The sequence below is a fragment of the Alligator mississippiensis genome, chromosome 7 (assembly GCF_030867095.1).
Source record: "Alligator mississippiensis isolate rAllMis1 chromosome 7, rAllMis1, whole genome shotgun sequence".
Classification (NCBI taxonomy): Eukaryota; Metazoa; Chordata; order Crocodylia; family Alligatoridae; genus Alligator; species Alligator mississippiensis.
In genome coordinates, this window is record NC_081830.1 from 39,456,127 (window position 1) to 39,469,225 (window position 13,099).

The 13,099-nt window shown below is 47.5% G+C and overlaps 2 protein-coding genes across 10 annotated transcripts in view; both read right to left on the reverse strand.

The window, feature by feature from the left end:
- WDR33 (WD repeat domain 33) overlaps nt 1–5,599 on the reverse strand; it is a 116,900-nt gene extending 111,301 nt beyond the window's left edge. For 3 of the 9 annotated variants that reach the window (XM_059730890.1, XM_059730891.1, XM_059730898.1), the window contains exon 1: nt 5,293–5,592. The gene's annotated coding sequence lies outside the window, so the exon portion shown is untranslated. Of the gene's footprint in view, nt 1–5,292 lie in introns of all 9 variants that reach the window. The other 6 variants (XM_059730893.1, XM_059730897.1, XM_059730892.1 and 3 more) reach the window with 5 other exon arrangements.
- A 1,343-nt stretch (nt 5,600–6,942) lies between these two features.
- POLR2D (RNA polymerase II subunit D) lies at nt 6,943–9,629 on the reverse strand. Its single transcript, XM_059730900.1, has 4 exons — nt 9,520–9,629; nt 8,418–8,598; nt 7,931–8,026; nt 6,943–7,536 (listed from the first exon to the last, which is right to left on the reverse strand). Exons 1-4 carry the CDS (start codon nt 9,590–9,592, stop codon nt 7,458–7,460), a joined length of 429 nt encoding a protein of 142 aa, XP_059586883.1. The 5' UTR covers nt 9,593–9,629; the 3' UTR covers nt 6,943–7,457.
- Between the last annotated feature and the right edge of the window lie 3,470 nt (nt 9,630–13,099).

Below are 13,099 nucleotides of genomic sequence, written 5' to 3' on the forward strand. Positions count from 1 at the left end.
TGTGGGGGGGGGGAGGGGGGGGGAAAGCTTGCATGCGGTACCAACCTGTGCTGCCACCACTGCGTGTGGCTGCCGCCATCCCGCTTGTAGCCGCTCCGCATCTGGACGGAAACCCCTGTGCTTCAGGTAACTAGCATTTTTAAGTTACTGGCACTTCCCATTCCCTACTTGTGCCAGATAACAGGGATTTTACTGTAGTTTATTACAAAATAGCAGTCTTAAAGAAATCTGGTAAGATTACTAGTATTCGTACTGTTGGTTGTAAGGCATAAAATTATCTTTCCTGGACATTCCCATGTTGTTTTTAGGTAATTATTGAAGTCTGTAAAGTAAATCTATATAAGAATGGTATTATTCTGATCTTAGAGATGAGAATATGGACAGCAGCTCAAAGATGCACAAGTCAATAATAGCCAACTGAGAATTAAAACTCCTGGATCCCCCACACACTTAAAATTCCTAAAATTAAGAAATTCCTTAAATTCCTAAAAAGTAGAAATTCTAAACAAAGCCATTTTGAGATTTTCAAAGGTAGTCTGCAAATGAAAAAAGAAAGTCTTATTGTAGATTTTTCTTTTTTGGAATTATAAAGACAAGAGAGATCCAAGATTTTGCCATCTCTCCTCTATCTATACCTCCCCCTCTCCATAGAAGCAGTGCAGGGTTCTGCTATAACACAATGCATTCAAGTTCTCTTTCCTCATCATAATCCTCAAACATGCCCACATGTGGTACTACTGTATTATAATATCTGACTGCATTTCAAGTCACAAATGAAAAAATACTAAATACAACAATTTACATTAATGAATGTCTGACATCATCAAGTTATACAAAATTCAGGTAAATTAAACATGTACCAAAAGCCCAGAAAAAATATTAGTTTTGAGGACTGTGAAAGAAAAACATTCTATTTCAGTCCTTCTACCCCTAAAAAATATTCTCTAATTGGTTAAGGGGAAAAAATTGGAAGAATATAATTTAAAAACTTTCCTGAAGATTAAAGTCTTACTTGGCCCATTAATCAATTAAGCTGAAAATGTATTTTTGTATAATTCTCAGTATTTACTCAAATCCAAAATGAAGTCAATCCACCCCCCTCCCTATTTAACATGGGAGGGAAAGCCCCTTGTCTTGGATTCACAATATGGGGTACAGTAGGGGGTGGGGGAGAAACAAGCAGGTGGCTGTTGTGTCTCCAACTCCAAGCTTGGACCATCAGCTGCTGACTGCCACCCCCCGCCCCTCTTGCTCCCTCCCAAATCCCCAACTGTTGCTACTGGGGCCAGATTGGGGCTGCAGCAACCATGTGCTCCATGCCCAAGGCTGGAGCAGGACCAGAGCCCTGGCAGTGGGAGCAAAAGTAAGCAGCAGGGGTACGAGGGGCAGGCAGCAGGGTGTGCAACTGTCAACACGTTTGACTCTCCTCCTCCGTCAGATCTTTGCTGCTGCAGTTGTGGGAGCTCTGGGTGAATTTAAGAAGACCCTTCAATAATTAGATTCTATACAAAGAAAATTATAACAAATTTATAAGTTTTCCACGTACAATTATTTGTAAAATTACCTTAAAATTATAACTTTAGTTACTGCACTAGAACAGGACTGACTAGTAAAGTCCAAAAGTAATAGTATCTTTAGAGATACAATACATTTTAAAATCAATATATTGTACAGCCGTCAAACTACTGCATCAAAGAATTACATTATTCTAATTTTGTCCCCATGTTGATTTAAATTCTTCCTCCTAATGAATGTACCTCTAGGGCAGGCCTCTACTGCCACTTAATTTCAGAATAATAGTAAAGTCAAACTGATGAGTACTTGTCACTTTCAATGTTTCCCATGGGATTCCACATAGTAGGTGTGCCAACTAGAAGACTTCTCAGTTATCTTTCTGCCACAGCTTAGGAGAAGAAAAGCAACTGTTTAGGTCAATGATTCTCAACCAGGGTGCCAATGAACCCTGGGGTGCTATAAGATCTTTTGAAGGGTGCTGCAAAGTATGAGGAGATAAGCAGACCTAAAGAGATAAGTGCAGCCTAAGGCTCATCCCTACCTGGCCACTTGGTCACTGTTACCCTCACTGCCTGGCCCCACTGCAAGGAGCTAAATACTATATATAAATTAGTTTTTAAAATGGGGTGCTGCTCAATTCAAAGTTATGGAGGGGTGCCTTGAGTCTAAAAAAGGTTGGGAAATACTGGTGTAGACATTAGAGAGGTCTATAGATCACATTCATTTACAGCCTGAGAGTCAGCATAGGCTATAAAATGTTAAAAACACATTTTTAACAAGCAAAATATTAGCATATGAGGAAGTTGATAGCTCTGAAACTTTGCTCATCACAGAAAACTTGCCACTGGCTCTGGGATTTTTTTCCCCAAATCCTTCCATAGGATCATCTCTGTAGGAGACTCATAGGGATCATTATCAAGATAAAAAAATAAAATATTGTACGAAAAATGTTTTCATAATGGTCATATGTACAGGTTGTAAGTAAATATTCATGGGCTACTGACAACTATGCTGGAGTAGAAGACAAAATGCCTCCATCCATCTGTATCAATGGTATCAAGTTTTGAGAACTGAAATAAATTGTTATTGAGGATCTATCAATTTCTCAAAAAAGCAATATAATACTTCAGGACTGTATAAAAATATCTACCTTAACCCCCAGCAGTTGAGCAAGAGGACACAGAAATCTACCCACTCAAAAGCTGGACAGCTAGATACAGTTCTAAAGAAAACAATGCACCTGATCATGCTATAGACTAGCTACGTGGGACGTTATAAACAGTCTGTCATTAGGACAAATTATATTTGTTAGCAACAGTTTAAGGGACAGGCCCCATTAAAAAATGGCTAAAGCATGAAAGAACAGAGGTAGAGTATTAGATTCTGAACACTTTCCAACTTTAGATTTCTACAAAAACGGGTGTTAACAGAATGACATGCTTTTCTTTTGGGGGAAGATCTCACGCCACACAAGCAATTTAAATCAAGCCATCCCATTGAAAGACTAAGACTTTTTTATGCTCGGTGTTGCATTAGTTCAGAGATGTTTATTATAAATTGTTGATTATGAACAGGTGAGAGCATACATGCATTTAAATTCAATAACCAAAATAAATAATCTTCAACTTTAATAATAAACATTGCTGTGAACTGAAAACAGCATTAAGCTTGAGTTCTTGTTATATGCTCACACATTAAGGGTGTACTTGAATTTTTTTTTACAACACGGAATAATCTGCTTATCGGGAAAGTGAATTAAGATGATATAGGGTCCATAGATTTAGAGGACTAATTGTTGATAGGGCATAGATACTGAAACACAAGGGTTTAAAAGCTTCTAAAGGTCTTAATGGTAGTTTATTACACCCTGGGTAATTATGCAATTATGTGCCCACACAATTTTGCACATAAAAGGTACGACCGTGCATAACTTTGCATAATTTAACTGAAGCGAGCTCTGTGCCTCCACCTCCATGTGGAGGGAGTGAGGAGTTTCCGGGTGGGCATCGGGGTGCATGTGGGTGGATATGGGCTGTGTGCCATCGGGCCAGGCCAGCTGACTCCGTGTCTCCATGTGATGCTACCAGCACTCCAGTGGGAAGCTGCATGTGGAGCAACAGAGCCTGCCCAGCCTCATGGCGCGTAACTCTATGCCTCCAAATGCAGCTTTCCGCTGGAGTGCTGGAAGCCCCATGTGGAGGGCTGCCCCAGCCCAATGGCGCATGGACTGGGAGCTGCACACCATCGGGCCAGGCGGGAAGGCACACATGGGGGCACGGAGTCATGCACCATCGGGCCAGGCAGGCTCCTGCTTACCTTCACGTGTGGCTTCTCACTGGAGTGCTGGAAGACCCATGTGGAAGCATGGAGTCCACCCAGCCTGACGGTGTGTGGCTTCCCATCCACAAACCATTGGGGCAGGTCAGCCAGCTCCATGCCTCCACATGGGGCTTCCAGCACTCTAGCAGGAAGCCGCACGCGGAGTCACAGAGCCCACCCAGCCCGAAGGTGTGCAGCTCCCACCTGCAGTGCTGCCAGCCTCATGTGCTAGCATGGAGCCAGCTCAGTCTGGTTCAAAGATGCACACCAGAAGACCAGGCTGACTCTGTGTCATCATGTGCAGGCCCTGGAACTCAGCCAGAGGAGCACACTGCTGGGGGCTCTGCCTGCCATGGTCATGAGTGCCCCAAGGGCCCTCCCTGCCCCCGCTGCTGAGCCGACAGTGGAAGCTGTGCATCATGGGAGGCTGAGTGGGAAATGTGTGGCAGGGGGACCCACACACGCCTACAACCCCCCTGCTCCCACATACACACCCCTTCCCAACCCTCTCCACAAAGCCCACACCCCTTCACAACTTCCCCACAAACCCTACACCTATATCTCTTCCATATACACACCCCACAAACCCCCTACCCACACAAAGTATGTGCATGTTTCTAAAAAAGGTTCAAATAGTGTTAAATTTAGTCTAATTTGTTAAAAAAAAAAATTTAGCATAATTTTGAAAGTTTCTGCACATAGTTCCCTGGGGTGTAGAACCATCATGGAGGCCTGTGGATGCAAAACTGTTCCCATTCTAGAGTCTCTTTGTTAAAACATCTGTTGTATTTTGTGCCTGAATGAGACGGCAGAGAGGTGCCTGCCCTAGCACCAAAGCTCCTGCCCAGGGAAATAATTGATGCTGGTTTTCCTCTGCCCCCCCCCTTACTTCTGAGTGGGAAATGAATTCACAACAGTTAAACACAGGGAGACTGAGCACAGAATAACCTATCTACAGCAGGTTATGCAAGGCACTTGGGTGGCCTCAGGCCGGACAGGGAGCACAAGTGGTCAATTCTACTATGGGATTTAAACACCAGGCCCTGCTACCCAAGGTGCCCTGGCCCGGGACCAGCTTCAGGGCAAAGTGACCGGAAGGCAGCCCGGGGTAGCCAATGAGCCGCGAAGTGACACTGAGCGGCGCTCGCAACTGCCCGCAGCGCTCCCAGGGGCCGTTGTGCCCCAGCCACATGGCCGCGAGCTCCCGGGCGCGGGAGACCGGGTGCCCAGCGCGGCCCAAAGGAGCCATCACAAGCGAACAGAGCAGAGAGACATATTCGGGGGCCAAGATCCTCAGGCCCGGCCCGGCCGCCGCGCCCTCTTCTCGCTCAGCCCGCGGCTCGGCCCTGCCCCCGCCCGAGCCCGGGACAAGGCCACGGCTTCGCCGACTCTTGGCCGCAGCCTAAAAATGGCGGAGGCGGCCGCGCTGCCCAGGCCCCCGCGGCCGCCCGCACTCACCGTTCAGCCGCCGCGCCCCGGGCCCGCGCCCCGGGCCCCGACGCTCGCCTCGCGCCCCGACCCCGGAAGCCGCTGCCTCACGCGCCTCCGTCGCCGCAGCCAGCCGCCATCTTCCCCACCAGCTACCGGGGTGGCGCACGCGCCCGACGTCAGCGCGTTCGAGGCGCCGGCCCGACCCGGCCCTCCCCTCACAGGGACCCAGCGGAGGGGCTGACACCACAGCGGCTCTGCGCACGCGCAAAGACAACGGCGATGCGGCCGCGCGTGAAACGCGCTGGCGCAGTCAGGAACTGAGGAAGCCTGAACGTGAGGCTCAGCGACGGGGGCGGAGCGCATGCGTAGTCCTATCGCACAGCCCACGGGGGGACGGCAATGAGCGTGCGCAAAAGCCCACTTATTGCCTCCACCAGCCCTCACCGAGGGGCATGCGCGAGGCGGCGCTGAGCTCCCGCCGGCTGCAGTCTGGGGCACCCCCCCGGTGCCACACGGATACCTTGGCTTCCTCTGCTAGTTTCCTACCCGCCCGCCTCACTGCAGCTGTTCGTGGCTCCAGCCTCGACCCCCTTTTGCGAGGGGGGGCAGTCACGGAGCAGCGAGACCCCCCGGCCTGTCACTGCCCCGGCTGCTGAGCAGCGCCCCACCATCTCCCTGCCAGCATCAGCCGCTTTGGTTTTACAACCTCCGGGACCCAAACGGATCTGCTGCGGGGGCTGCTGGTTTGTTTTTTTTAAAAACATGGGCAATCATTCAGTCACTGTTGGGGGGGGCAGCCTCAATTAGTGGAGCATGATGTTGGTCTCCAGGGATCAGTTTCAGGCCCTGAAGCTGTAAGACTTATTCCCTAACCTAAAGTCACCTGGTTTGTTTTTAAATAGCAAGAAATAACAATCTCCCCTAATTATAGACTTTTTTTTTTTTTGTGGGGGTGGAGATTTTGGTAAGTTCATTAATGTTTGCTTCCAAACCACCAACATTAAGATTATAACAAGTAAAGAGGGAAAAGGTCCTGGAGAGAAAGTTCTCATTAAAAGAATGTCAGGATTTTTTAAGGGATATGTTTTAACTGTCTCTGAAGCACTGGGCCTGTGAGGCAAACAACACCTGCCAGTTACAGCTGGGAACCAAACAAAATTGAAAGGAGCTGGGTGTAGCTTATAAGATACTCAGGGCACTAGCTATTTTATTGTTACTTTTCCTGGTATTGTTCTGACCCCTAAGATTATTCTAGCTACAAAAAACAAACCTGTCTGCAATTAAAAAAAAAACAAAAAAAAACAGAAAACATCTTATTGAAAGGGACAAGTAATGTCACCCCAGCTGAGCCAAGAAGTTTCACTGAGGTTTTCACTCTTGTGCCTGATATATTAATAAATTTTTTCCAAACCAAGCTTACAAATTAATAGGAGTAGCACATTTCTCTTCCTCCCCCCCTCCCTCAAATAATGGTGAGCAACTCATATGCTCCTGTACAAAAAAATAAAAAAAGTTCAAAAGAAAAAAAAATCATGCAACATCTCTTCCTCTTTGCTCACAGTTCTCTCTCCCCCGAGATTTTTCTCTCATTCTACATCATTATATTTAAATCAACAGGATTTTCATAAATAAAATTGGACTGAATCAGATACTGTTTACAAACCACAGGATCATACATACAAATAGCGCCTTTTAATTAAAACTAAAAAGCTATACAAAAGTATTCTTAAAGGGGGAAAATCCCACTATCTTGATCAAACATATACATAAAAACCACCACACGAAGTCTCATCAGTCCTGATTCCATGCATCATTATGATTGCCAACAACCAGTAGGAATAATTTCTCCATCTTGGGGAACAGGTGTACACAAGGAAAAAATTGTACAGCTGCACTTATTCTAGAAACCAAAAACACTGTAAAGATTCACAAGTCAGGGACAGGCTGTTAGGAAAAGCAAAGCACTGACACCACTCAGACAAGACTTTCTAGGATCCAATGGCTCTCACCATAAAAGAGTCTCTTTTATGGACTAACTGGCCTCCCATTTGAATGCATCTGTGGTGGACACCAGGCTGGAGTACTCTGCTCCTGGCACTTCCTTAGCTCAGGTCTGGGAGCAGCTGATTTGGTCTGGAGTGCAAAAAGCACTTGAGTTTTTCTCTGTTCATAAGAGGGGCTGGGTGTTAACCCTAATATTGGAAGCTTCGTTTGGTCTGAATATCATCAAGAATCTGCTGTAACTCCTCATCCTCAAACCGGCCCTCTAGGCTGCAAGATAAGAGCAATGACAGTAAATTAATGGCTTTAGACACATTTGTTTTCAAAGACCCAGAATTCCTCTTAACATATTGTTTTGTACCAACTAGCAACTCCTCCAACAGTGTAATGCAGACACTGTTCTGAGCCTCATATTGTGGCTGTCATGCAAACCAGACACCATCCCTCCTTTGACCTCTTTCAAGATAGTAATTTTGTAATGGCCTTCACCCACAAGACATCTGACTGAAGTCCTATATGGACCTGCACTCATAGGCCAGCCTAGTGTGTCTGTGAAGTTTTCAGTGCAAAGGAAAAACCCACAGGTGACCCCAGCTTGTCCTTTCTTCCTGTATCTTAGAGCCCCACAGTTCACACAGCAGCCCTGCTAAATACAAATTCTCACCTGGGAATCAGAGCCTTGGCCTCCTCAGCTGTCTCAGGACAAAGATTAGCTAAGCACGCCAATTCAAATTTATGGAGCTTCTTCTGGAGCAATAAACTGCAGATAGGGAAAATAAGATGGTAAGAATATAGCTACAACAGAATAAAAAAGTACAGGAAAGGAAAATGTACCAGTGGAAGCAGTAAAAAAGGAGGGAAGAAGGAGGGGCAAATTAAAAAAAAAGAGTGCATTTGCATAAGTACAACCCCACTTCAACTACCACTACTACTAATCATCCCAGGCTCCAAAAAGACTGATCTGATGTCACTCATAAATGTTTATTTTGAAGGCATCTATCATAACCCACTCAAGAAAGAACATAGAGCCTGGCTGAGATCTAAGTGCACCCCTCTTCTGGCAACATAGCTAAGGCATTTTAACTGCGCAGTACCAATACCATACATAATAAATTCCCTGACACAAATCTTTCCTGGTCTCTCCTACTCACCTGCGGACACTGGCAATAGTCTCTCGGTTTTTGAAGCGGCTGAAACGAGCCGTGTAGTTCAACGTTTTCATGAAGACTTCTGAGAGCTCCTGCTCATCCTCTGCACTCTCATTCTGCTGCTTGCGATGCTCAAGCAGCATGTGTACTTCTGAATTGAGAAGAGTCTCGGCAGTTTCAAACTCTAGGTGAAAGAGCAAAAAATCTCAGCATGAGAGAGGGATCAGCACTGATAATGAAGCCCATGTCTATATCCTTGCTTTTGTATTTGTGTTGGGGGCCTCCTGGCCCTGCTTCAGCTCCCCCCACCCCACGGGAGCAGATCTAACCCAGTCCCACAGGGGAGGGGGCCCTGCCAGAGGGAAACAAAGCAGGCTGGCCTGGCCCGGCCCAGCCCCATCTGGCTGTGTGCTGGGGAGGAGCATGCAGATATGGCAATGGGCAGGGAGCAGGGAAGGCGGTTTTAATACATTTATATCGGAGGCCAAATTAGCCAAAACTAAATCCCAATCCAAGAGTCCAGAATCATAAGTGGCCCTACTATCGGCAAACATCCTGCACCCTCACCTGGGGCTTCAGATGTTTCCAAAACCTTTGGCAGGCATCCTACTTGCAGGCCCAAGCCTAGAGGTTTGGGGTTCAGATGCCCCTGAGTTTTGCTTGCCCTCAGCCGTCAGGCCCTCGGAGCAAGTGCCGGAGGAGACTCCCATGCCCATAAAGTGGGCTTAAACCCGCTGCACCTTGGCGGGCCCTGAACCACGCCAGAAGAGCAGCTCTCCTGCGCAGCGGGTCAGGACAACTGCCTGCGTTGCCACACATACATGGTATTTCCCCTGCCAGGTTAAGAAGCCCCGACGCTTGTCCTGAGCTGTCAGGGGGAGGGCGGGTGTATGAATGGCCACTGCTCCCCCGCGGCCAGGTGCGGCGAGCCCCGGGGAGCCCGGCGAGGCCACCCTCGCTCACAGCCCGGGCACCTCGGGGGGCCTGTCCGCGGCCCCACGTGCGCGAGGAGGGAGGGGCCAGAGCAGAGCAGGTCGCGGCGGGAAAGAGCCCGCCGTCCCTTCTTGCTCCCGGCTCCTTCCCGCGGGGGGTGGCGGCCGCGCACCTTTGGGGAAGACGAGCTGCGACGCGTCCTCCTCCACGTCGGCCGCCCGCGCGTCGCTGCCTCCGGCCGCCATCGCCCGGCCCGGCCCGGCCCGGCCGCGCAGGCGCCGCGGAAGCGCAGCCCTCCCCGCCCTGTTGGGGCCTCGGCTCCCGCCAGGGGGCGCCGCCGGGCCGCTGGCCGCCCTCGGGGCGTGGCCGCACGGTACGCGTCGCGGGAAAGGCGGCCCAGCGCTCTGGGCCAAGTGCTGGTGGCCGCGTCGAGCCGGCCGTGCAGCTACAGAGAGACAGTCAGTGCTTGAAAATGAGCAACAGCTGCGTGGCCGGTTCCTGTGCAGCTCTCACTGGAGCGCAGAGCAGAGAGCAGGTTGACAGCCCCAGAGGCCGGACAACCAGCGCCTTGCAGGAGGGAGCTGGACGTCCCAGGGCTCGAGAGGGGCCCAGCTGTGCTGTGCCAGGCAGCCGGTGTCTTCCGAGGCTTCCCTGCGAAGATCCGCCTCAAAAAAGGAGTAGCAAATCCTGCAGGTCTTCCCATGGTTCAACGGTTAGCACAGCTTCTGCACTCCTGATGCTTGGCCCTGACAGAGATAAATACATCAGAAAGACAAGTATTTCACAGGCAAGCTACAAACCCAGGTGCCTGGCAGCAGACGACTGTGGAAGAAAGTCAGCAAATCGTTGCATCTTGAAATCAGCTTGACAACCAACATGACTGTGTAGTGACGGGGGCTTATTATTGCCATACTTCTCCCCTCCAAACGCTTGGCAAACAGATTTACACATTGTGCGCATCATAAAGGAATTGAAATTCAGGCACTGCTGCAACTGCAAACAACAGCATGGGGCAGCAAACAAAAGGCTCCTTTATCCCTGCCGTGATGATTTGGGGAATCTTATCTACAGTTTATGAATTTGGATTGATAGTATCAAATTGCTAGTATGACAGTCACTGAATCAGGAAATGTCTTTGTGCAGTCACCTTTCCTAACAAGGCCTCTTGTGTCCCTAGCAGACCAGGGAACTTAATGACAGTATTTTAACTGAACAGTGGGAATGCTAATGAGCTTTGCTGGAACAGGGAGGAGAACCTACATTTTTTACCTGTTTGTAGGAAGAAGATTTGGGAAAGGGAGATTCATCAAATAGGACACAGAGATGAGGGGGGAGGTTAAAAAGGACTTGGAACGAAAGGAAAGCCAGCTACATTGGAAACTTTGAGCAGGAAAGGGAAGTAATGTGTAGGCTTTCATAACAGCAGAGTGGGTTAACTACAAGACCTGCCAAGGTCATCGAAGGCAAGCAGAGCTGCAATACTCTGCAGTCAGAAAATAAGCCAGGAGCTGCAGAACAAAAATCCTGAATAGCTTGATCTCAGACTATGCTCCAGAGTGTGGAAGCAAGTGAGGCAGGAAAATGGCCATATTTTTAGGTGTTTTTGCCTGGATCTGTTTATTTCCCATGCCACAATGTAAAGAGGAAAGATACTTCAGAATCTTGTGCAAGTTTAATTTCTAACCAGTATCACACCCTTGAAGAATTCAGTTTTAGCTATAATGACCTGCAGGTAGGTTCCTGATGGTTGAAACACATATTGTAGTGGGGATGATTTGGGGAGTGACACCAGGAAGCTCCATGTACTTGGAAAATGTCACAGTATCTCTGAGCACACCCAGTAGGGCATGGCTTTTCTAATAAAGACCCATGTTTTTGCAATCCAGATCGACTACCTTGATTATTGGGAGAGGGTGCATTTAAGCTATTGGGTTGTTATGGGGATAAGTGCTGCTCTTAGGTGTTTGAAGTAGATAGACTGAAGGGTTTGAGTTCCAGGAAGGAGGAACAGACAGGGAGACTGTGCCTGGGAGATGTGGTAGGCAGGCCAAGAAACTAAACAATGCTGCAACCTACTGATACCCACAAAAGCATAAACACTGATGGAGTGAATTTGAACCTAATGCAGCAGGCAGGTAAGTGTCCAAAACAGAGAAGCCCAACCACATGGGTGATAAATAGATTGAGAGGTGGAGTTTCCAGAACATAAAATAATTTGCTAAGCTACAGTCTAGCTATTTCACTACAATTACCATCCTTGGTCTTCTGAGAAAAAGTATGTTGGGATTTTAAATTATGGCAGGTGGTCAGGACATCTGTTCTGAACCTCACTTCCAAAAATAGAATCTCTAGGCACAAATAGTCCAGACACCTTGCCACACCCATTCAATGGTGATTCAGGGACAAGTGCTGCCAACAGAATGCTACAATTTCCTGCCATGGTTGTTTTTATATAGGGAGACTGTCCATTTAAGCATCACCCAGGCACATCCTGTTTAGCTTGTGAATCAGGTAAGATCACCATCCAAGCTGGTATGATATCATGCCATGCCACAACCTTGAAGAAGGCACAGAGAGAATGGTTTTTTGGTTGTACAAAGGACTTTATTATTTTTAGCTGTGTCAAGGTGAGCTGCTTTCTACAGGTTTGGTAGAAGCAAAGCTTGAACCTGTTCTGTTGTATTTTTGAGGTTATGCATCAGCTAACCCCATGGTTCTCAACTTTGTTAGGCTCAAGGCACCCCTCAGAAAATGCCAGCTCTTAGTTTTCACTCATTTTTGGACTACAGAAAAATAATAGAGCAATTATTCTATTGCAAAGAACTCAGACCACGAGAGGTCAAAATGGTTTTTTTAACATTTTGGATCCCTACCTGAAATATCTGGGTTTGTACTGTGAATCATGTTTGTACACCTAACAGTGCTAATTATATGGCACCCTTGAAAGAATCTCAAGGCACCCCAGGGTGACACAGCACTGACCCTGATTAAAAATCTCTGGGCTAACCAATCACAGATTGTTACTGTTTGTCTTCTGGATAAATTAATCAAACAGAGAAGCTGATTGAAAACTACTTCAGTTTCCTAAATAGTACAAGGAGAAAGCCATTCAAAAGGATTGGATAAAAACATCTAAAGGAAACATCTGGCAACCTGGACAATCTCCATTAGGTGTACAATAAAACAAGAAAAATCAATGCCGGTTTTATCGGAGAAACTTTCTAAAAGTACTTGGAATCCTGGTGGCTTCTCAAATAACGTATCAGCTGAGCACACTAAGTTTCTTGGAACAGTAGGTAGCTCATATAGTTGCAGTTATTAATTTCACATGGTTCTTTCCTATAGGACCTTTCCACTGAACTATGCAGAGAAAACAATAGAAAGCCACACACTTGCAGGAGTTTATCACTAGAGCTAAAGAGGCTATACTGAAAAGAACATTGTTTCCTTTTAAGAACTCATTTAGAACTAATGCACTTGGTTGAGTTAGGTAGGTGATAAAGATACAGGCGACCCTTGCCATTCGCAGGGGATCTGTTCTGGAGATCCCCGCAAATGGCGAAATCCATGAATATGGCACTGCGTTCATGAATGTCATGAATGGAATGCCCCCAGCAGCTGGGGAGGGGGGCACGGCTGCACTGGCATCGGCGGGAGCCCAGTGGCAGCAGCAACTGCGGAGCTCCTGAGGAGTTCCTGTAAGTGTGTTTAAGATGCAGGTTGGGCATTCGTGAATATTTGAAACCGCGAAT